This window comes from Odocoileus virginianus, chromosome 3, assembly GCF_023699985.2.
Source record: "Odocoileus virginianus isolate 20LAN1187 ecotype Illinois chromosome 3, Ovbor_1.2, whole genome shotgun sequence".
NCBI classification, from domain to species: Eukaryota; Metazoa; Chordata; class Mammalia; order Artiodactyla; family Cervidae; genus Odocoileus; species Odocoileus virginianus.
The window spans coordinates 55,682,206-55,703,971 of record NC_069676.1 but is presented as its reverse complement, the minus strand read 5'-3'; the positions used below and the strand labels follow the sequence as shown (position 1 = coordinate 55,703,971).

Here is a 21,766-nt window from a genome sequence, read left to right as displayed (position 1 = left end):
TACTTCCAAACCTTGTGTAAACAACTATCTTTAATTTCCTAAAAAATGTGATCTTTTAAAAAATGTAGGTAGAGGAGTTAGATTGATAGTAAGATCTGTGCGTTCTTTCCGATGGGGATTACAAAATAATCCAAAGAAGGGATCCACCTGACAGCAAAGGACTTAGAATTTTATCAAGAAAGATGGTGTGATCCGCTGTGAGGCAGCGCCCCAGAGCTAATGGAGAGTGTAGTGTAAAAGCTTGGTCATCTGTTTCTAGAATTGTGAATCTGAGCCTCTGTAAAGAAAGAGTCGCCCTAAAATGATTTGCACATGATCATTTGTTGCTTTTACAATACATGTGAGGAAAGGACCAACACTATATATTATCCTCCCTGCTCTGCCACCCACAGCATGGACTTCATCTGCATACTCACAAGACTGCTTTGCACATGGCGCACTTGTTGCCGTGGGTCTTGCCATCTGGGCCACGCACAGGGTCATTTTCTCGAGTGCAGAAAAGATTTCCATTTTGAAGAAGGCTCCGAAATTCACTGCATGCATCCTAAAAGGAGGAGAAAAGGCAAGAGCTTGGATATTTTCTTGAAAATAACTCTGCTGGATCCCTACTAAGTGCTTCCTGGGGGAAAAAAAGGAAAATGAAAATGACCTATGAATGTTTCTTTCTGGCAGTTGTTTTGTTCAATTCCTACAAAGACCACAGGACTTAAAAAGAGTACTTGTTTTTTTTCCCTTGAGATTTAGCTTTCAAGTCCAGACTGAACCTGGCAGTCACACATAAGCAAGAATCTCTTAATAAACTGGGTTCTCAGAGGATTGGATACAGTTCTTAATCAAGACTTTATCTCTATTATATTATAATGCAATAAGAACACTGTATATAGCATAGAATTTGAAAGAATTAAGGTTTAGGTAGAACTTGGAAGTTCACTTGATAATCCCCTTTATGTCATACCAGCCAATAAGTTGTGTAATTTGCACTGGAACACCTGTAGTGATAAGGAGTTCATTAGTGTTAGTCGCTCAGTCGTGCCCGACTGTTTGAGACCCCATGGACTGCAGCCCACCAGGCTCCTCTGTCCATGAGATTTTCCAGGCAAGGATACTGGAGTGAGTTGCCATTTCCTTCTCCAGGGGATCATCCCAACCCAGGGTTCGAACCTGGGTCTTCTGCACTGCAGGCAGATTCTTTATCAACTGAGCTACAAATTCCAGAATTTCTATTAGATCATTCCCAGAAATTAGTCATGTGCTACTTAGGAGGATCTTGAAAAGGAACTCTAATAATTCCTTTAGGATCCTTATTCATAGGGTTTTATTTTTCTAAGATGTCATTGCAAATAGGATGAGTATGTTCCTTCAAACCAGTAGGCAAAGTCAACATATCTTACTTCACTCAGAAAAACAGAGAATATTTTTTTTCTTCCACACAGACTCCTTCAAGTATCTGGAGAAAGTCCTCTTGTCCTTCTCCCATAGCAAAGCACCCCCCCAATACTTCAATCATTCTGTTCCAGTCTTTTTCAGTCATTTGCATCATTTCTCATTCTGATTTCTTTCCCTTTCCTAAAGAATTTAACATGATATTCCAGGTGTGTCCAGACAAAGCCAGTGTGTTGATGGCTATTTAATATTGTTGGTTAGAATTCTAATCTGTTTCCCAGAGACCTTGGGTAAGGAGGGGTCTTGCCCTGTCTGTGCCTCAACAGCCTCTTCTATAAAATGAAAATAATATTTATTCCACACAGTTAAAATAATAATTGCCAATATGAAGTATTCAGTACATGTGCTGAATTGTTATGACAATAATGTGAGATAGTATATTTCTACACATATCTAAAATGACTGACATCTCAGAAGTACTCAGTAAATTTATGAGGAATTGAGATAGAATAAGCAAATACTTAAGATCATATATAATTAATTACTGATGGCAAGTAAGACTATATTTTTTTCTGTATCTTTTAGTTCAAGTCAAAACTCAGTGGAGACAAGAGTGAGCTTTTCCTAGCTCTGCTGCAAGGTTCACGACCAGGTTCCCTAACTGGTCATATTTAGCAAAAGAATATGAGAGGATAGTTTATTTGTAGTAGCTAATGTGAAATCAGAAATCATCTGATGCTCAAGACTAGTCTCCTGTTGATGTTGAAAAGGAAAGCATATGAGCTAATATTTTAAAAATTCAGATTCTCAATTGTGGGAAATACAGTTGTAAAACAAACAAATCATTCAGAATTCCAAGTGATATTTCATTAGAGATTAGTTTTAACATCAATAGTTTTTGATGGGGGCAAGGAAGTGACTACAACCTGGAAAAATCTACCTGGAGTCAGTCCTTTTGGAACCAAGAAAATATTATTTGGGAATGTTGCTCTAATTTTTACCCAAATGCTGGCCCCAGAAATAATGAAAGCAAGGGACACTTCTGGTTTGACCAGATGTGTTCATCTAAAGCTCCATGTTGTGTAGAAGTAATGCTAGGATTTGGTGTCATGAAGTCCAAGTTTGAATTCTGTTGTTCCCATTTTTCAAGATTCTGATACAATACTCTCATTACCTTTGTACGCAAGTTCTTCCTCTGGATTTTAAATCTTCATTTAAAAATAGGGCAAAGGAGTAAATTAGAAGTTTGTAGACTATGGCCTGTGAGCAAAACCTGGCCCACCACCTTTTTGTATAAATAAAAAGTTACTGGAAATTTTTGTTTATGCAAAATAAATGCCCATGTATTTGCATATTATCCATGGCTGCTTTAGAGCTACAGTAGTAGAGTTGAGTAGTCGTGACAGAGACCAAATAGTCGCAACCTAAAATATCTACTGTCTTACTCTTTAAGAAAATTTTATCAACCCCTGGACTAACTGAACCTTGAGTTCTCGCACATAGGCCTTCAGTGATCCCATGAGTTATTTTTAAAGAGAAACTACAAAGCTTCATTGTGGTATGAAGCTTCCAGGATAACCACCTTTTCAGCTTCTCTCTTAGCTTTTCTGGATTTAGCTGCTGCTTTTTCTTTTGCTTCTTGCTGGCTGTAAGAGAAAGGCAGGGGGATCAATCCATTCCTAGTACCCAGTACGTATTATCCTAAAGGGGATCTCTCTAGATAGATATATTCCATTACTTCTACACCTCTTATTTTTAGTGTTACCTAAAGACACAGGTGTTGTGGTCAACCAGTAAATGAATTTTCACTGCTCTACTTCTTTTGGAAAACAAAGATGTGGTCCTTCTTCCAGGAAGCAATGAGGATGCTTAAAAAATTGATGAGACGATAGGGTACTTTCAATGTGTTAGCACCCAATGATTACATCTTTGGATTATTCATGATAGTATGTACGCAGAACGAAAATGGCCAATCCGTGTAGGCCATTAACTCTGGGGGAATTTCCCCCTAGTACACGGTCCCCCCTTAATAGCAATTCAGGTACCTTTCGGAACACTGAGAACATTACAAAGAAATGCACTATAGACAGCTTTGTAATCGTAAATCCCCAAACTCAGTGAAAAGGTCGCCTTCACTGTCTGCCTCAGAGAGGAAGCCTTCAACATGCTCTCTCTCGCCCACCACAGGCCTGTCCTCTCTGGCGCTTAGGAGGAGCAGTGACCGCAGCCTACTCACAAGAAGGCCTCACACATGGAGCAAGTGTTGCCGTGGATTTTCCCGTCAGGGCCCTCAATGGGGTCGTTCTCTCTGGTGCATGGAAGTTGTCCATTCCTCATGTAGTTACGATATTCACTGCACAGCTCCTGCCAAATGAGGGAGGAGCTAAGCATCAGGTAATGAAATACTGAATGCTTCCTCCATGTTACCCCTTTGAAAACTAGGATGCCCCAAACATAATGGATGCATCAAGATGGTGACACAGAAGGTCGATACTGGACAAGACACTTTTCAGATGCTGAGTTTGCACATTATTTGGAATATAAGATTACTGTCACTTATCTCATTTGAAAACCTTCAACTTAATTCAAATATTCTTCTGGGCTAGGCACTGATGCATGAGACAAGTGCTCGGACCTGGTGCACTGGGAAGACCCAGAGGGATCGGGTGGAGAGGGAGGTGGGAGGGGGGACCGGGATGGGGAATACATGTAAATCCATGGCTAATTCATTTCAATGTATGACAAAAACCACTGCAATGTTGTAAAGTACTTAGCCTCCAACTAATAAAAATAAATGAAAAAAAAAAGATTCACATGCCAACAGCTGTGATATACTGAATACATAAAAATAAAATAAAATAAAAACAGTAATTTATTGTCCCTTTCATAAAGCAGTTTGTGATTGGCAGAATATTAATTAGCTCCTGACCCGAAATCTCTGTCCAAGTCTTGATATCCAGGACCTGTGAATATGTTACAGAGCAAAGGGGACTTTGCAGATGTGAATAAGTTAAGGACCTAGAGATGGAGATATTATCATGGATTATCTTAGTGTGCCCAATGAAATCACAAGCATCAAACCTTAAAACTGGACGAGTTAAGACTGCACAGTGAGAGGGAGCTGTACTTACAGGAGAACAACTAGAAATGCAGTGTTTAAGGATGATGGGAAAAGTCCAAGACCCAAAGCACATGAAAGGCCTCTAGAAGCTAGAAAAAGCAGAGAGACAGGCCCTCCTGTGGATTCCAGAAAGGAACACAGCCCTGCCAACCCTGTGATTTAGCCACTTGGGTCCATGTCAGAGTTATAACCTAAACAATCATAAAATCATAAGTTTGTAATGTTTTATATCAGTACATTTCTGGTAATTTTTTCAGAGAAACCATAAAAAAACTAGTACATGGGGTCTGTCTCTCCCTTGCCCAGAGAGAATGGGGTGTTCATGCGGCTCTAAGGATCTGAAACAGTTACCTCTACTGCTTCTCTCTTAACTTTCTCAGTCTCTGCTTTCTCCTTTTCTTCCTTGCCAGCATTTTTCTTCTCTTCTTCAAGTCTGCTGCAATTAAAAAAAAAAAAAAAAAAGATGATACAAACTAGATTCAGTTTTCCATTCTCTTTGGTAATATATTTTAAGAAGGAATGAGAGTTTTCCAGACCAAAAATCAGATTCAGTCTTCAGTACAAATTTATCCGATCAAGAGGTGCTAATACTTTGCCCAGTAATGCAGATAACTTCAGCAGTTAACAATTGCCCTTAAAAATACAAAACTGATATTTTTTTTATCAGTATGTGACCCTTGGGTGGACTTTTTTCTACCAGTCAGTGACTTCAATCAATGATCTGAAAAAGAGCAACAATTGCCTTGATTTTTCAAAATTGCTATCTAAATAATTACAATGATGAGACTAAGGAGTGATACAATCTGATGATGGACCCATAATCAAAATAAACCATGTCTCACTATAAGATTAAATTAAATTTATTAATTTATTTAATAAATTTAATTTAATAATTTAAATATTATTTTAATGGATTAATATCCAATTTTGAATTCAAGTTTTAGAGTATAATAATGATTCAAGTCCAAGAAGATTTGACAGCTGATATTTTGAGGGAAATCATAAGCCTAAGATTTTGGCATTCTAGCTATTTTCTACTGACATGTACCATTATCAGAACTGGAAAAATCCTTAGCATATATTACATCTAGTATAGTCATTAATACAGCACTAGCATATCAACCATGTGAGAGGAGAGCCCTGATTTCTTGAATCTCAGGCACTGTTTAATCTACTGGCTACCTCTATTAATCTCTCCTCTAAGGAACTATGTGAATATACTTATATTAGACCAAAACAGTGAAAGTTAAGGGGCAATAACTCTGCACCTCTTTAAACAGATATACTATTTAAGTATTTTTTTCAGCATTTGTTTTAGTGTGGGGCTCACTAGAGGACTGAGACTCTAAGGAGTAGAATCAGAGGTGATAATGATTGCACTTCTATCTTGTCCCACACAGTGGAGCTCTGGCCCCACTCAGGAAAACAGTGACCCAGAGGAACATGGATGTTGCTTAAAAAGAAGACAGTTCAGTAAACATCTATTATGTGGCCCTAAGTCTTAAGGCTTTCAATCTTTACAATTTCATATGGTAATAATGCATATGGTAATGCCCCTGAAAAGATAAATGTAATCCATTCTATTCCATTTCTTGTTCAGGCTATTTTAGAAGTGTTTTCACACTGATCACAGAGACCTCTGTTCAGCTCGTTTTCCCTTAGCCAGTATCTGAATACACTCAAGAGTCATAAAATGTCAGGGATGGGAGAAGAACCAAAGAGATAACCCCACCCAGATCATCCAATTTCTGCTTTTTGTTATGAATGAGGATTGTCAAGTGTTAAAAACAGTTAATCTCACCCAGATCAATCATCAAACTTCTGGTCTCTTTTTGTTACAAATTATGATTGTCAGGTGTCAAAATATATTTGCATTAAATTAAGACTCTTCCTATGCCTCAGATAGACGAAGAGAGAGAGCTGAATAGAGAAAAACATTGTCACTGTGATTCAGTATTACTTAATGTCTTTTCCACATGCTTTTAGAATTGTCTAGCATCCAAGTAATAGTCTATATTCTACACATTTATGGAGAAACTGAGACTCAGGGCTGATAAATCATGAAGAGATTGAAGGGGAGAGAAGAGCTTGGACACTCACAACAGGCTTGCACACAGGGCACACTTGTTCCCATGCATTTTGCCATCCGGGCCACGGACAGGGTCATTCTCCCTGGTGCATATGAGCATTCCGTTCCTCACCTGGTTCTGAAACTCACTGCAGAGTTCCTGGAAAAGGAAGAAAATATGCTCTCAGAGAATGGTTTTCTACTCTCTCTACACTTCTGTCTGTTTTGAAGAATAACTAATGCAGAGTAAGAAGAAAAAAGAAAAGTGATTACATGTAGCAGTAAATCAAAAGCATTTAAAAAGTTTCTTTCGTGGACTCAAAATTGTGCTGACTCTATAGTGGATCTGAAAATGTTTAACATCAGCATCCTCTTGAGGGTGCTTACAATAGAGGTGCAGAGGAAGGCTGATAAAATTGGTGGAGACCAATATAAAATATATATGTTTATGATGTGTCACACATCACAGTCTATAAAAGGTGCTGCTGCTGCTGCTAAGTCGCTTCAGTCGTGTCCGACTCTGTGCGACCCCATAGACGGCAGCCCACCAGGCTCCCCACTCCCTGGGATTCTCCAGGCAAGAACATTGGAGTGGGTTGCCATTTCCTTCTCCAATGCATGAAAGTGAAAAGTTAAAGTGAAGTCGCTCAGTTGTGTCCGACCCTTCGCGACCCCATGGACTGCAGCCTACCAGGCTCCTCTGTCCATGGGATTTTCCAGGCAAGAGCACTGGAGTGGGGTGCCATTGCCTTCTCCACTATAAAAGCTAGGAACACCAAAGGGGAGGAGACTCAACAGGCCTAGAAGGGGAGTATTCCTAGGAAAACTTAGAATATTATTGGGCCTTCATGAGAAAGAAGGAAATCCTGCCATTTACAATTTGGGTAAAATGAGTGTATTCTCTCTGACATAAATCACAGCAAGATCTTCTAGACCCATGGAAATAAAAGCAAAAATAAACAAATGGGACCTAATGAAACTTAAAAGCTTTTGCACAATGAAGGAAACTATAAGTGAGGTGAAAAGACAGTATTCAGAATGGGAGAAAATAATAGCAAATGAAGCAACTGACAAAGAATTAATCTCAAAAAATATACAAGCAGCTCATGCAGCTCAATACCAGAAAAATAAACGACCCAATCTAAAAATGGGCCAAAGAACTAAACAGACATTTCTCCAAAGACAACATGCAGATGGCTAGCCAACATATGAAAAGATGCTCAACATCACTCATTATCAGAGAAATGCAAATCAAAACCACAATGTGGTACCATCTCATGCCAGTCAGAATGGCTGCTATCAAAAACTCTAGAAACAATAAATGCTGGAGAGGGTGTGGAGAAAGGGAACCCTCTTACACTGAGGGATTACACTTAGTGGGAATGCAAACTAGTATAGCCACTATGGAGAACAGTGTGGAGATTCCTTAAAAAATGAAATAAAACTGCCATATGACCCAGAAATCCCACTGCTGGGCATACACACTGAGGAAACTAGAATTTAAAGAGACACATGTACCCCAATGTTCATTGCAGCACTGTTTATAATAGCCAGGACATGGAAGCAACCTAGATGGCCATCAGCAGATGAATGGATAAGAAACTTGTGGTACATATACACAGTGGAATATTACTCAGCTATTAAAAAGAACACATTTGAACCAGGTCTAATGAGGTGGGTGAAACTGGAGCCTATTACACAGAGTGAAGTAAGTCAGAAAGAAAAACACCAACACAGTATATGAACGCATATATATGGAATTTAGAAAGACGGTAACAATGACCCTATACGTGAGACAGTAAAAGTGACATAGATATAAAGAACAGACTTTGGACTCTGTGGGAGAAGGCAAGGGTGGGATGATTTGAGAGAATAGCATTGAAACATGTATATTATCATATGTGAAATAGATCGCCAGTCCAGGTCCAATGCATGAGACAAGTGCTCAGGGCTGGTGCACTGGGAAGACCCAGGGGGATGGGATGGGGAGGGAGGTTGGGGGGGGGGTTCAGGATGGGGGACACATGTTTACCCATGGCAGATTCATGTCACTGAATGGTAAAAACCACCACAATATTGTAAAGTAATTAGCCTCCAATTAAAATAAATAAAATTTTTAAAAAATTTAAAAAAACTCCCACAATGCAGGAGACATGGGTTCGATCTCTTGTTCTGGGAAGATCCCACATGCCACAGAGCAACTAAGCCTGTATGTCACAGCTATGGAGCCTGTGCCCTAGAGCTTGGGAGCCATAACTACTGAGCCCATATGCTGCAACTGCTGAAGCCCATGTGCCCTAAAGCCTCTGCTCTGCAACGAGAAGCCACCAGAAGCCTGTGCACCACAACGAGAAAAGTCCGAGCAGCAATGAAGACCCAGCACAGCCCCCAAAATTTAAAAACAAAATTTTTAAAAAAATGAGTTATGAAGCTGAAATAATATAAATTTAGTAGGCATTATAGTGTATAGCAGTAAGACTATGTGACAGAGTATTGTTGGCCTTGACCTATTGGCCTTGATCTCTCTCTCCTTTAATCTCCTTAACTGTCAATTCATTACTATATCAATAAACATCATATGTTAGATTGTTAAATGTCATATCATAGAGTAAAAACAACTTGAGTGTATTATGCTAAGTAAAATAAATCAGAGAAAGACAAATACTGTATGGTATCACTTATCTGTAGAATCCCCAAAAGCCAAAATTCACAGAAATAGAAAGCAGATGGTGGCTACAGGTGTGTTTGTGTGTGTGTATGTGTGAGCGAGAGAGAAGATAGTCAGAAGTACAAACTTGCAGATATAAGATGAATACATTCTAGTTCATGGTGATTATAGTTAAGAATACTGTATTATATACTTAAAAGTTCCTAAAAGATTCCATATTCTCCATACAGAAAACAGTTGCAATTATGTGACATGATGGAACTTTTGCTAATACTATGGTGACAAACATTTTTCAATTTATAAGTGTCCAGCGTATACACCTTCAATTTACCCAATGTTATAATCCAATTGTATCTCAATAAAGTTGGACATTTTTAAATTAAAATAATGTGCCCCCAAAACAAACATTATGACCCTTCTTTTGTCTTTAAAAGGCTGAAAAAGAAAAGACATTCCTAAGCTAAGAAATACATATCTGAAATAAAGATATGTGGAGAGAAAAATATAGGTACAATACCTAGAGAAACTGACAACTTTCTGGGAGTTTCTTGATAAAGTACAGAGATGGGAGATGCATATTTGAAACAGAAGAATAACAGTGGCAATGGAGAGAAGGAAGATTGTGTTAAGACAATTCAAAAAACCTAGGAAGATTTAGAAACTCTTCAGACATTATGGATAAAACACTTTCAGTTCTGAATTACTAACAAAAAGATGGTTCCAAGTAACAAAAAATTATTAAGAAAATGAGGCAGTTTAGAGGCAAACTTTTAGGCTGTGTCAACTATTCCCCCCCCCAAAAGAAAACACAATTATTAGAGTTATATTTTGGCAGCTGTTGTTAGGAAATAGAATAAATAAAGGTAAACCTTGTGTAAGACTATGTGAGAGTAGACAGAGTTTGCTCTGCTACTTGTAAAATTATAAAATAATGTGAAGTTGATGTAAAATAGTCAAAGGATTACTGAATAATCATAATTGAAGGTGGGAATACTGGTATTCCTCCATAGCTGGATGATGACAAACATAAAATATGATAATATATGTGCACTTTGTTTTGTAAATTAAACTCATGTGAATAATAGGGCTCTTGTATCCTGTCTTTGAAATAAATAAGAGGGAGAACAATTAGAGATGCAGTGTTGTCATCTTTGAAGATGATGGAAAAAATCCAGGAATCAAGGAACAACAACAGCCTCCAGAAGCTAGAAAAAGCAAAGAACAGGACCTTTCATAGAGATTCCAGGAAGGAAGCCAGCCCTATTACTTAGCCCCTTGCGATCCATGCCAGATTATAACCTAAATAATCATAAGATTATACATTTGTGCTGTTTTAAGCTACCAAGTTTGTGGTAATTTGTCAGAGAAACCATAAAAAAAACTAGAATGCTGGTTTTAGTTTCTTTGGATAAAATATGTAGATGCATCTGTATGTTACAATTTTAAAATGGTATAGTTGAGAAATAATAGAGCTACTACATCTATGGAATAAATGGGGAAAATCTTTAAGGAATAGAAAATACTTAATCTGAGTCATGAGAAATGGTCAGAATTTTGACAGCTGGTGGAGATGAACACTCATGACCGAGTAGGAAGAAAGCCACATAGAAGGTAGAATTCATTGTATGTACAATACTAAGGACCTAATATGTGTAGGGCTTTGCTGTTATTCTTGGGTAGGTTTCTGGGGACTCCATAAACATAATATACATAATGATAACTATATTATTATTTTATAAACGAGATGAAAATGCATAGGTGTTAACTGTGTGACCTTACTGGTAGGAGATGCAGCCAGTATTGAACCCTGACAGTCTGAGTCCAGAGCCCAGGGCTCTGACCACACTCTTCTTGAGTTCACAGGCTGGAAAGCCAGGAATCAATGCTTGGCATGTCCACGAAGCGACCAGGTGACCAGCATGGCACTGGATAGAAGAGCAGGAAACTGGGTCTGAGAGCTGACAGAGGTCAGATTCCTTATAACATTGTCGGTCACTAGAAGGACATCGGTTCTTACTCTGAGTGAGATGAGAAGCCACTGGGTGGCATAAATAACCTGCCTTACATTTATAAATAATTAGTCTTTCTTCAAAGTAGGAACCAAAGATGAGAGCAGAAAAAACAGTCAGAAATGAGATCTTCCAAGGGAGATAAAGGAAAGGAGTGCTGAAGACTGGAAGCATAGCCTTCAGAAATATCACACATGGAGGTTGGGGCAACATCCAAAGAGCGTCATAGGCTTCAGAGCCAGAACATGTGGTTCAATTGTTAGCTCCCAAGTTACTGTGTGTGTGTGTGTGTGTGTGTGCACATGTGTGTGTGTGCATGTATGTATGTATACACACACATATATAGTCACTAAATACATATTTCCTAACTTGTTATCTAAGCCTCCAGTTCCTTTTTTTAAAAAAATACAAATAATCTATACCTTATATGGTTACTACAAAGATCAGTTATAAAATTGCTATACAACATGTCATACAGTAGCCACTACATAATTAATAGCCATGACCATCATCATTGTTGTCATCATCACGTGAAATGTTGTAGAATGTAAACTTGAGGCTTAAAGATGCTTTTAAGTAATTTTCTCAAGATCTTACAGAGAATTAACTGGGATTTTGTTTTAAACTAAACATTCTAATACAAAACAATGTGGAGAAAACTCTAAACTCTACTTCTGTTGGTTTGCATTCAGACATATCTTTCCCGTGATTACTATAATTCACATGGTCAGTGGAGGAAAGTGCATTTATCTTCTTAAATGCACAAGCACTAGATCAGATATGAGATAGATAAGCTGAGTAAAGAAGAAGGGATCTTCTTAAGTATGGGGATCCAAATATAGCTCCTCAGTTTGCAGAGTCACTGAGGACAGCAGAAGCAGGAGCCTTGCCCAGAGAGAATGGAATATTTATGTGGCTCTGATGGCGTGAAACAATTACCTGTACTGCTTCTCTCTTAACTTTCACAAACCTAGCTTTATCCTTTTCTTCCTTGCCATTATTTTTCTTCTCTTCTTCAAGTTTGCTGCAATAAAATACAGAAGATACAAGCTAAATGCAATTTCTCATTCTCTTCAGTAATATATTTTAAAAAGGAGTAAGAATATTCCAGACCAAATGTCAGATTTAGTCTTCAGTACAAATTTATCCAATCAAGATGTACTAATACTTTGCCCAATAATGCAGATAAATTCAGTAGTTTAAAATCATCCTTAAAAAAAATAAACCTAGTACACTTTTTTATCAGTATGTGAACCTTGGGTAGTATTTTTTTTGGTGAGTCAGTGACTTCAATCAATGATCCGGAAAAAAGTCACAGTTGCCTTGATTTTCTTTTTAATTTTTAATTTAAAAAAATGTTTAAATTGCTTTTTATATCTAAATAATTACCATATTAATGATGAGAGCAAGGGGTGATACCATAGCAGATGAGGGGCTCATAATGGCAATGAACCATATTTTAATATAGAATTTAAAATTTTAATATTTTCATGGAATTAATATTCAAATTGAAATTCAAGTTTTAGAGTATAATAATGATTCAAGTCCAAGAAGATTCAACAACTAACATTTTGAGGTCAATCGTGAGCCTAAAATTCTGACATTCTTGTTATTTTCTACTGACATATCAGAGCTGGAAAAATCCTTAGCATTTATCGCATCTAATATCATCATCTAATACAGCACTAGCAAATCAAGCAGATAAGAGGAGAACCCAGATTTCTTGACTCTCAGGCACTTTTTATTGACTCCCCCTGTTAATCTCTCCTCTAAGGAACTATGCGAATATACTTAGACCAAGACATGTGAAAGTTAAGGGGCAGTAACTCTGCACTTCTTTAAAAAAATATTATTTAAATATTTTTCAGCATTTTAGTGTGAGGCTCACTAGAGGACTGAGAATCTAAAGAGGAGGTGAAGCAGAGGTGGTAATAATCCACCTCTGTATTGTCCTACACAGTGGAGCTCTGGCTCCACTCAGAAAAACAGTGGCCCAGACAGAAGACCTGGACATGGCTAAAGAAGGAGACTTTTAGAAAACATCCATCATGGGGCCTGCCTCTTATAGATTTCACTCTCTTACAGTAAGCCACTTATCAAAGTATTTGTTTCACCTGCACATGGTAATGCCCCTGAAAAGATAAATGCAATTCATTCTCTTCCATTTCTTGTTTAGGCTATTTTAGAAGTGTTTACAAACTGACCCCAGAGGCTTCTGTTCAGCTGGTTTTTTCCTTAACCAGTATCTGAGTATACTCACAGAATCATCAAATGTCAGGGGTGGGGGACCAAACAGTTAATCTCACCCAGATCATCAAACTTCTGGTTTCTTTTTGTTACAAATGATGATTGTCAGGTGTTAAAAACATATTTGCACTAAATTAAGACTCTTCCCATGTCTAGCTAGAAGATAGAAAGAGAGCTGAATAGAGAGTAACACTGTCATTGTGTGATCCAGTGTTAACGTCTTTTCCATGTGCTTTTGAAATTGTCTAGCATTCAAGTCACGGTCTATATTCTACACATTTATGGAGAAACTGAGACTCAGGGCTGATAAATCATGAAGAGATTGAAGGGGAGAGAAGAGCTTGGACACTCACAACAGGCTTGCACACAGGGCACACTTGTTCCCATGCATTTTGCCATCCGGGCCACGGACAGGGTCATTCTCCCTGGTGCATATGAGCATTCCGTTCCTCACCTGGTTCCGAAACTCACTGCAGAGTTCCTGGAAAATGAAGAAAAGAAACTCTCAGAGTGGTTTTCTACCCTCCCTACACTTCTGTCTGTTATGAAGAAGAAATAATGCAGAGTTAAGGGGAAAAAAAGTGATTACATGTAGCAGTAAATCAGTAAGCATTTAAAATCTCTATCGTGGACTCAGAATTGTACTGACTGTATAGTGGATCTGAAAATGTTTAACGTCAGCATTCTCTTGAGGGTGCTTACAGTAGAGGTGCAGAGGAAGGCTGATAAAATTGGCGGAGACCAAAATAAAATATATATGTTTATGACGTGTCACACATCACAGTCTATAAAAGCTAGCAAAGATCAAAGAGGAGGAAATTCAGCAGGTCTAAAAGAGGAGCCTTGCTGGAAAAACAGAATATTACTAGGTCTTCATAAAAAAGAAGGAAATCCTTCCATTTACAACAGTTTGGACAAAGCTTGAGTGTATTATGCTAAGTAAAATAAGTCAGAGAAAAACAAATACTGTATAATACCACTTATCTGTGGAATCCCCCAAAACCAAATTCACAGAAACTGAATTAGATGGTGTTTACTGTGTGTGTGAGAGAGAGAGAGAGAAAGTAATCAAAGGATACAATCTTGCAGTTATAAGTTCTAGTTCATGGTGATTATAGTTAACAATGCTGTATTATATATGTAAAAGTTCCTAAGAGACTAAACGTTCTCCACACAAAAAACAAATGTAATTATGTGGCATGATGGAGTTGTTCACCAAGGCTTTGGTGGCAAGCATTTTCCAATTTATAAGGTACCAAATCAACAAGCTATACACCTTCAACTTACCCAATGTTGTAATTCAGTTATATCTCAATAAACCTGGACATTTTTAAATGAATGTGCCCCCCCCCAAAGAATATAGAGTCTCCATTTGTCTTTAAAAGGCTGAGAAAGAAGAGAAAAAACATTTTCAAGCTAAGAAATAATGACATATCTGAAATAAAGATCTGGGGAGAACAAATAGGAAAGTATGATGCCTGGAGAAACTAACTGACATCTTTCTGAGAGTTACTTGATAGATAGAGTCCAGGGTTGGAGGATGCATATTTGAAACAGGAGAATAACAGTGGGAGTGGAGAGGAGGAGGAATGTGTTAAGATTAATAAAAAAACTTATAGGATTTTAGAAACTGATTAGACATTCTGGATAAAACAAATTTTCAATTCTGAATTACTAATATTAATAAAAAGATCATTGCAGGTAACAGAGTTATTGAGAAAGTTAGTCAGTATAAAGAAAAACTTTTAATTTCTGTTGACTCCCCTCCCCCCTGAAATTTTTAGGCTTATACTTTTGCAACTCTTGTTAGGAAATAGAATAAAAATAAACTTTCTATAAGACTATTTGAACTGTGATGGTGGAGAAGACTCTTGATTGTCCCTAGGACAACAAGGAGATAGAAACAACCAGTCAATCCTATAGGAAATCAACCCTGAATATCCATTGAAAGGACTGATGCTGAGGCTGAAACCCCAATACTTTAGCCATCTGATGCAAAGAACTGACTCATTTGAAAAGACCCTGATGCTGGGAAAGATTGAAGGTAGGAGGAGAAGGGGACGACAGAGGATGAGATGGTTGGATGACATCACTGACTCAGTGGACATGAGCTTGAGTAAACTCCGGGAGTTTTTTATGGACAGGGAGGCCTGGCGTGCTGCAGTCCATGAGGTCACAAAGAGATGGACACGACAGAGAGACTGAATGGAACTGAAATTATATATAGAGAGAGTTCCCTGTGCTATACAGTAGGTTCCTGGTCAGTTCAGTCACTCGGCCGTGTCCGACTCTTTGTGACCCCATGAACCGCACCACGCCAGGTCATGGTGGAGAGGTCTGATGGAATGTGGTCCACTGGAGAAGGGAATGGCAGACCACTTCAGTATTCTTGCCTTGAGAACCCCATGAACAGCATGAAAAGGCAAAAAGATAGGACACTGAAAGATGAACTCCCCAGGTCGGTAGGTGCCCAACATGCTACTAGAAATCAGTGGAGAAATAACTCCAGAAAGAATGAAGGGATGGAGCCAAAGCAAAAACACTACCCAGTTGCAAATGGGACTGGTGATGGAAGTAGGGTTCAGTGCTGTAAAGAGCAATATTGCATATGAATCTGGAATGTTAGGTCCATGAATCACGGCAAATTGGAAGTGGTCAAACAGGAGAAGACAGGAGTGAACATTGACATTCTAGGAATCAGTGAACTAAGATGGACTGGAATGGGTGAATTTAACTCAGATGACCATTACATCTACTACTGTGGGCAGGAATCCCTTAGAAGAAATGGAGTAGCCATCACAGTCAACAAGAGAGTCTGAAATGGATACAATCTCAAAAACAACAGAATGATCTCTGTTCGTTTCCAAGGCAAACCATTCAATATCACGGTAATCCAAGTCTATGCCCCAACCAGTAACACTGAAGAAGCTGAACAGTTCTATGAAGACTTAAAAGACCTTCTAGAACTAACACCCAAAACAGATGTCCTTTTCATTACAGGGGACTGGAATGCAAAAGTAGGAAGTCAAGAAACACCTGGAGTAACAGGCAAATTTGGCCTTGGAGTACAGAATGAAGCAGGGCAAAGGCTAATAGAGTTCTGCCAAGGGAACGCACTGGTCATAGCAAATAACCTCTTCCAACAACACCAGAAGACTCTACACATGGACATCACCAGATAGTTGACACTGAAATCACATTGATTATATTCTTTGCACCAAAGATGGAGAAGCTCTATACAGTCAGCAAAAGCAAGACCAGGAGCGGACTGTGGCTTGGATCATAAACTCCTTATTGTCAAATTCAGACTTAAATTGAAGGAAGTAGGGAAAACCACTGGACCATTCAGGTATGACCTAAACCAAATCCCTTATGACTATACAGTGGAAGTGAGAAATAGATTTAAGGGACTAGATCCAATAGACAGAGTGCCTGATGAACTATGGATTGAGGTTCATGACATTGTACAGGAGACAAGGATCAAGACCATCCCCAAGAAAAAAGAATGCAAAAAAGCAAAATGGCTGTCTGAGGAGCCCTTACAAATAGCTGTGAAATGAAGGGAAGTGAAAAGCAAAGGAGAAAAGGAAAGGTATACCCATTTGAATGCAGAGATCCAAAGAATAGCAAGGAGAGATAAGTAAGACTTCCTCAGCAAAGGAGAAAAGGTTCCTGTTAGTTATCTATTTTATTTATAAAAGAAAAGAAATGAAGTCGCTCAGTCATGTCCGACTCTTTGCAACCCCATGGATTATAGCCCTCCAGGCTCCTCCATCCATGGAATTTTCTAGGCAAGAGTATTGGAGTGGGTTACCATTTCCTTCTCCAGGGGATCTTCCTGACCCCAGGATTGAACCCGGGTCTCCCACACTGCAGGTAGATGCTTTACCATCTGAGCCACCAGGGAATCCCAGTTTTTATATACAGTAATGTGTATATGTCACTCCCAATCTCTCAGTTTACCACCCTACCCCCCAACTTTGCCTCTTGGTAACTTTAAATTTGTTTTCTACATCTGTGACTCTATTTCTGGTTTTTAAATAGGTTTCTTTGTACCAGTTTTTTAGATTCCACATATAGGCAATATCATATGGTATTTGTCTTTCTGTGTCCCATAAAAATTAAACAGGGGAGCATTTATTCTAATGAGATACCTAGAGTGTTATTGTAGAGAAATCATGTCAGGGTATAAGATAAGAATTTGTGAGAAAATTACCTTTGTATCTTCTCTTTTAGCCTTTCCTCTTGCTCTGTCTTCTTGCCGACTGTAAGAAACAGGAAAAAAGAGAAAAGAAACGAATCTTAATATGGTAGATTCTTAACACTCACAGCTTAATCATTCATTGCTTTCATTATTCTCAAGCAACTCCAATGATCCAGTTATAGTAGGTGTCATTTTATTGGGTAATAATAATAATGATTTATTTCATCTCAAGAGAATGGATTCAAGAAATAATCACTTAATTAACAAAGAAACCTATTTAGCTTCTCAGCAAATAACTTGCAATAGGACTTTCTTACTTGCTGATTCTCTTGCATTTGCAAAAGGTGCAAAACTCTTCATGCAAGTCAAGGTGTTAGTGGCTCAGTCATGTCCAACTCTTTGCTACTCAATGAACTGTAGCCCACTGGGCATCTCTGTCCATGGAATTCTCCAGGCAGTAATGCTGGAGTGGGTTGCCATTCTCTTCTCCAGGTGGTTTTCCAGACCCAGGGATTGAACCTGGGTCTTCTGCATTGCAGGCAGATTCTTTACTGTCTGAGCAACCCCCTCCAAAAAAAACTCTTCATAAAGTGGTAATATTTAGCTTCTGGGAGGAGTATAGCATGGTGATTAAGAAGAAAGACTCTGCAGCAAAATTGAACAAGAAACACAGAAAGTGTCAACCTGGCTGTGTCTCTGTCATCTTTAAGTGCAGGAGACAGAGTGGAAGGATAGGAGAAGTAATAAGACTACTTCTCTCATAGGACTGTTGTGAGCATTACATGAGTTGGTACATGCAAAGCAATCAGAATAAGTATCTGATACATAATAAAGGGATTGATAAAAGTGATCAGTATCATCAGCATTGTCAGCATTATTGAAAATTAACTCTCCAAGAACAGGCATATGTTTAAATGAGAGTAACAGCTCTTAACCACTTTGGAAAAGTAACAGTGTTGCAAATTGAGTTTGATATGCTCAGTCTAGAGCAAAATTTGATCTATAATGCAGGTAATTTAATCATGTTATAGAGACAAAAATAATTTTTATTTGTTACAATAAGCATAAATTCTCATTAATCAAATTAAAACTTAAAAAGTTGAGAACTCTTTGTATATGCTATTAAAGTGTGCAAGAAAGGACTATGGAGTAAAGTATGATTCTTAAGAAAGGAAATAGCCTTTGCTAACATATCCTTAAAATATGAGATAATAAAACTTTAATTGAATAAAGAATTTTACATTTATGGAGCTAACTGAAATAGCTCCAAAATTGTGGGGTTTCTTATACTTCGTTATTTGAAAACTGATCCAAACTTTACTATGAGTCTAAGTTGTCTGTAAGATTTAACATATTTTCCTTTCATAATGAAAAGTTAGAGGAAACAGCAGAGATGACCACTAGGTGGCAGTCTTGCGTATCTCTGAAAGATTAATATCAAGAAAAATAGACTGAAATAAGCCTAAATACATGTAAATGTTACTACCAAAAGTTGATAATGGCTTTGCTAAATAATTATACCCTGTATACACCCTACAATGAGAAATCTTATCATTGTCTTCATTTTCCCTGTGCCAAAATTTATATCATCCTTATCTTTTCTGGGCCTTAATTTTTTTTCATCTATAACTTGTGATAAAACCAAACCTATTACATACAGTTGTTGTGAAGATTAAATGATATTGGGCAGCAAAGCCCTTAACAAGTATATGCCGATTATATGCTTTTGGAAACCAACAATAAATGTTGGTTATGATAATTATATGGTCATTGTCATGATTTCCATGTAACAGATTTTTTTAATGCTCCCATGGCTTGCTCACACTATGGACAAATCTCCTGGGTTATATTGCTCTCAGCTAGGGAAGATGGAATGACTGAGTCCTTTCAGAGATTCTAGGCATATAGAAAACAGAGTATCCCTTGGGACAAAGAGCAAAAGACTTAAGGAATATCATTGTCTTCAGTTTAAGAGGACATACCACGTTGTCTATTGAAAATAGAGTCATGCTGTAGTCCCCTATAAATGGGGTATTGAACTCCTGCACAATAAAATCATCATTCCTGAAGCAGCCTTTCTCTAACTATTGCAGAGTTCATCTTCATGTTGTATCCAAATCTGTCTCCCTGTATCACTCATCAGTTTTAATCCTGTTGCTTGAGATCACACAGAATGAGTAGAAAGAAAAATAGTGAACCAAAACAAAAAATTCCTAAAATCTGCTATATACCATAATGATATCAATATACGTAATCTCATGTATTTCCTCTTTCAGTTAATGATCCTTCAGAAAACTAAAAGCATTTAGTGTGGTTTTCACAGAGTCATCTCTTCTCTGAAAAAAAGATCTATCTGAAATGTCCTGAAATGATTCTGCATTCTTTGTGTTACAGAAGTTATCATCTGAAAATTCTCCATTTGGTTTTTAGATTTGGATTTTTTTTTGTTTCAGTTTTTCAGTTCATTTAAATGTGACACAGCAAAGAAGGCTAACTATGCCTAAGAGGAAAATGTGTTATTCATAATTATTTGAAAACTTTCCTTAGCAGTCCCTTGTCCCCACTGCCCAGAAGCCCTGGGCTCTACTCACAAGAAGGCCTCACACATGGAGCAGGTGTTGCCATGCATCTTCCCATCTGGGCCCTGGATGGGGTCGTTCTCTCGAGTACAGAGAAGCTGTCCATTCTTCCTGGATTTGCGGTATTCGCTGCACAGCTCCTGTGAAATCAAAGAGAGAAGTTTGAGCTGTTGAACACAAGTTGGATCAGATCACAAAAAATCCTGAAGTTTAGACTTTTTTTCTCAAATTGGGTTCAGCAGTTGGTAAATTTTAGGATAACTTTGAGGACACAAGCAATTTTAAATGATGGAAGTTATAGGCCCTCAACCTAGAAATAGTTATCCATGCACATGTGTGCATGCACACATATAAACAAATACACAAACACAAACTGTATTTGTGTTTCATACGGTTTTAGAGAATTTATGGGTGCCCTGATTGCCACCTATGGATTCCAGGTCCATATGCCTCTGACTTGTTGCATATGCCTCTTACCTCAAAGGAAGGTGTAGTCTCAGTTTGTCGTTTATTTCTTGATTCAGCTTCCTTCTTTTCTTTTTTTTCTTCTGCTTGACTAAAAGAGAGTCATTTAAAGAGAAATGAGTAAGAATTCTAGAATATCCAGATTGAAGTAATCTAAAGTACTCAAAATATTTGATTATTACAGTTGATATATATTATGAACTATGTATGAACTGTTGGGCATATTGGTGTGTTTGCTAGTGATCTGTCACATGATTTCAGATGATTTCATATCCCACTCCACAAGGGTGTGATCCTTGTTTCAGATCATTTACACTCCCATGGGAACTCAACCAGCGAGTGATATGCAGGCATCATTCTTGGATTATTACAACATTGTGCTAAAATGAGTCACACACACACACACACACATACAGATGCCATTGACAAGAAACAGACACAATTTAAGAAACAGAATAAAGCTCCGAGAGAGAGAGATGAAGCAGGAAGGACCGAACCCTCCCTCGTCTTCCCAGCAGCAGCTCTACTCACAAGAAGGCCTCACACATGGAGCAGGTGTTGCCATGCATCTTTCCATCTGGGCCCTGGACAGGATCGTTCTCTCTGGTGCACGGGAGTTTCCCATTTCTCACAAACTGGCGGTATTCACTGCACACCTCCTGCCAAAATAGAGAAGGTAATCTAGAAATACATTTCATTCCCATTCAAATCAGAAGTTCAAAGCATCTCCGTTGGTAGAAACTAATCTTTTGAGTCCAGGACATTAGTTGTGTTTCTCTCAAATATAAAATTCAATTCAAGGAGCAAAACTCATGATTTGCTAAGAGATGGAAACAAACAAGACATCAGAGGATGCATAATAAAAGAAGGAGGCAAGTAAACTCTACTACACATAGGATAAAATAAGTGCAAACATACAGGTCCAAGAAAATCTGAGAACTCAAATGTTGGGACCATGAAATCTGATTGTGGAAATCAGGGAAGATGTTTTCTGGGAATTAGAATAATTTGAGTGAGACTTT

General features: G+C 38.0%; 1 protein-coding gene across 4 annotated transcripts in view; it reads right to left on the bottom strand.

The window, feature by feature from the left end:
* The window catches only part of SPINK5 (serine peptidase inhibitor Kazal type 5), an 87,893-nt gene that overhangs the window by 30,495 nt on the left and 35,632 nt on the right, over nt 1-21,766 (bottom strand). For 3 of the 4 annotated variants that reach the window (XM_020891235.2, XM_070465605.1, XM_020891237.2), the window contains exons 13-23: nt 21,276-21,403; nt 20,757-20,835; nt 20,292-20,419; nt 17,713-17,761; nt 13,850-13,977; nt 12,189-12,273; nt 6,605-6,732; nt 4,856-4,940; nt 3,620-3,747; nt 2,966-3,029; nt 417-544 (exon numbers count right to left, since the gene is read on the bottom strand). In XM_020891235.2, the coding sequence (XP_020746894.2) occupies nt 417-544; nt 2,966-3,029; nt 3,620-3,747; nt 4,856-4,940; nt 6,605-6,732; nt 12,189-12,273; nt 13,850-13,977; nt 17,713-17,761; nt 20,292-20,419; nt 20,757-20,835; nt 21,276-21,403 (1,130 nt within the window). The remainder of the gene's footprint in view (nt 1-416; nt 545-2,965; nt 3,030-3,619; nt 3,748-4,855; nt 4,941-6,604; nt 6,733-12,188; nt 12,274-13,849; nt 13,978-17,712; nt 17,762-20,291; nt 20,420-20,756; nt 20,836-21,275; nt 21,404-21,766) is intronic. The other variant, XM_020891236.2, reaches the window with a different exon arrangement.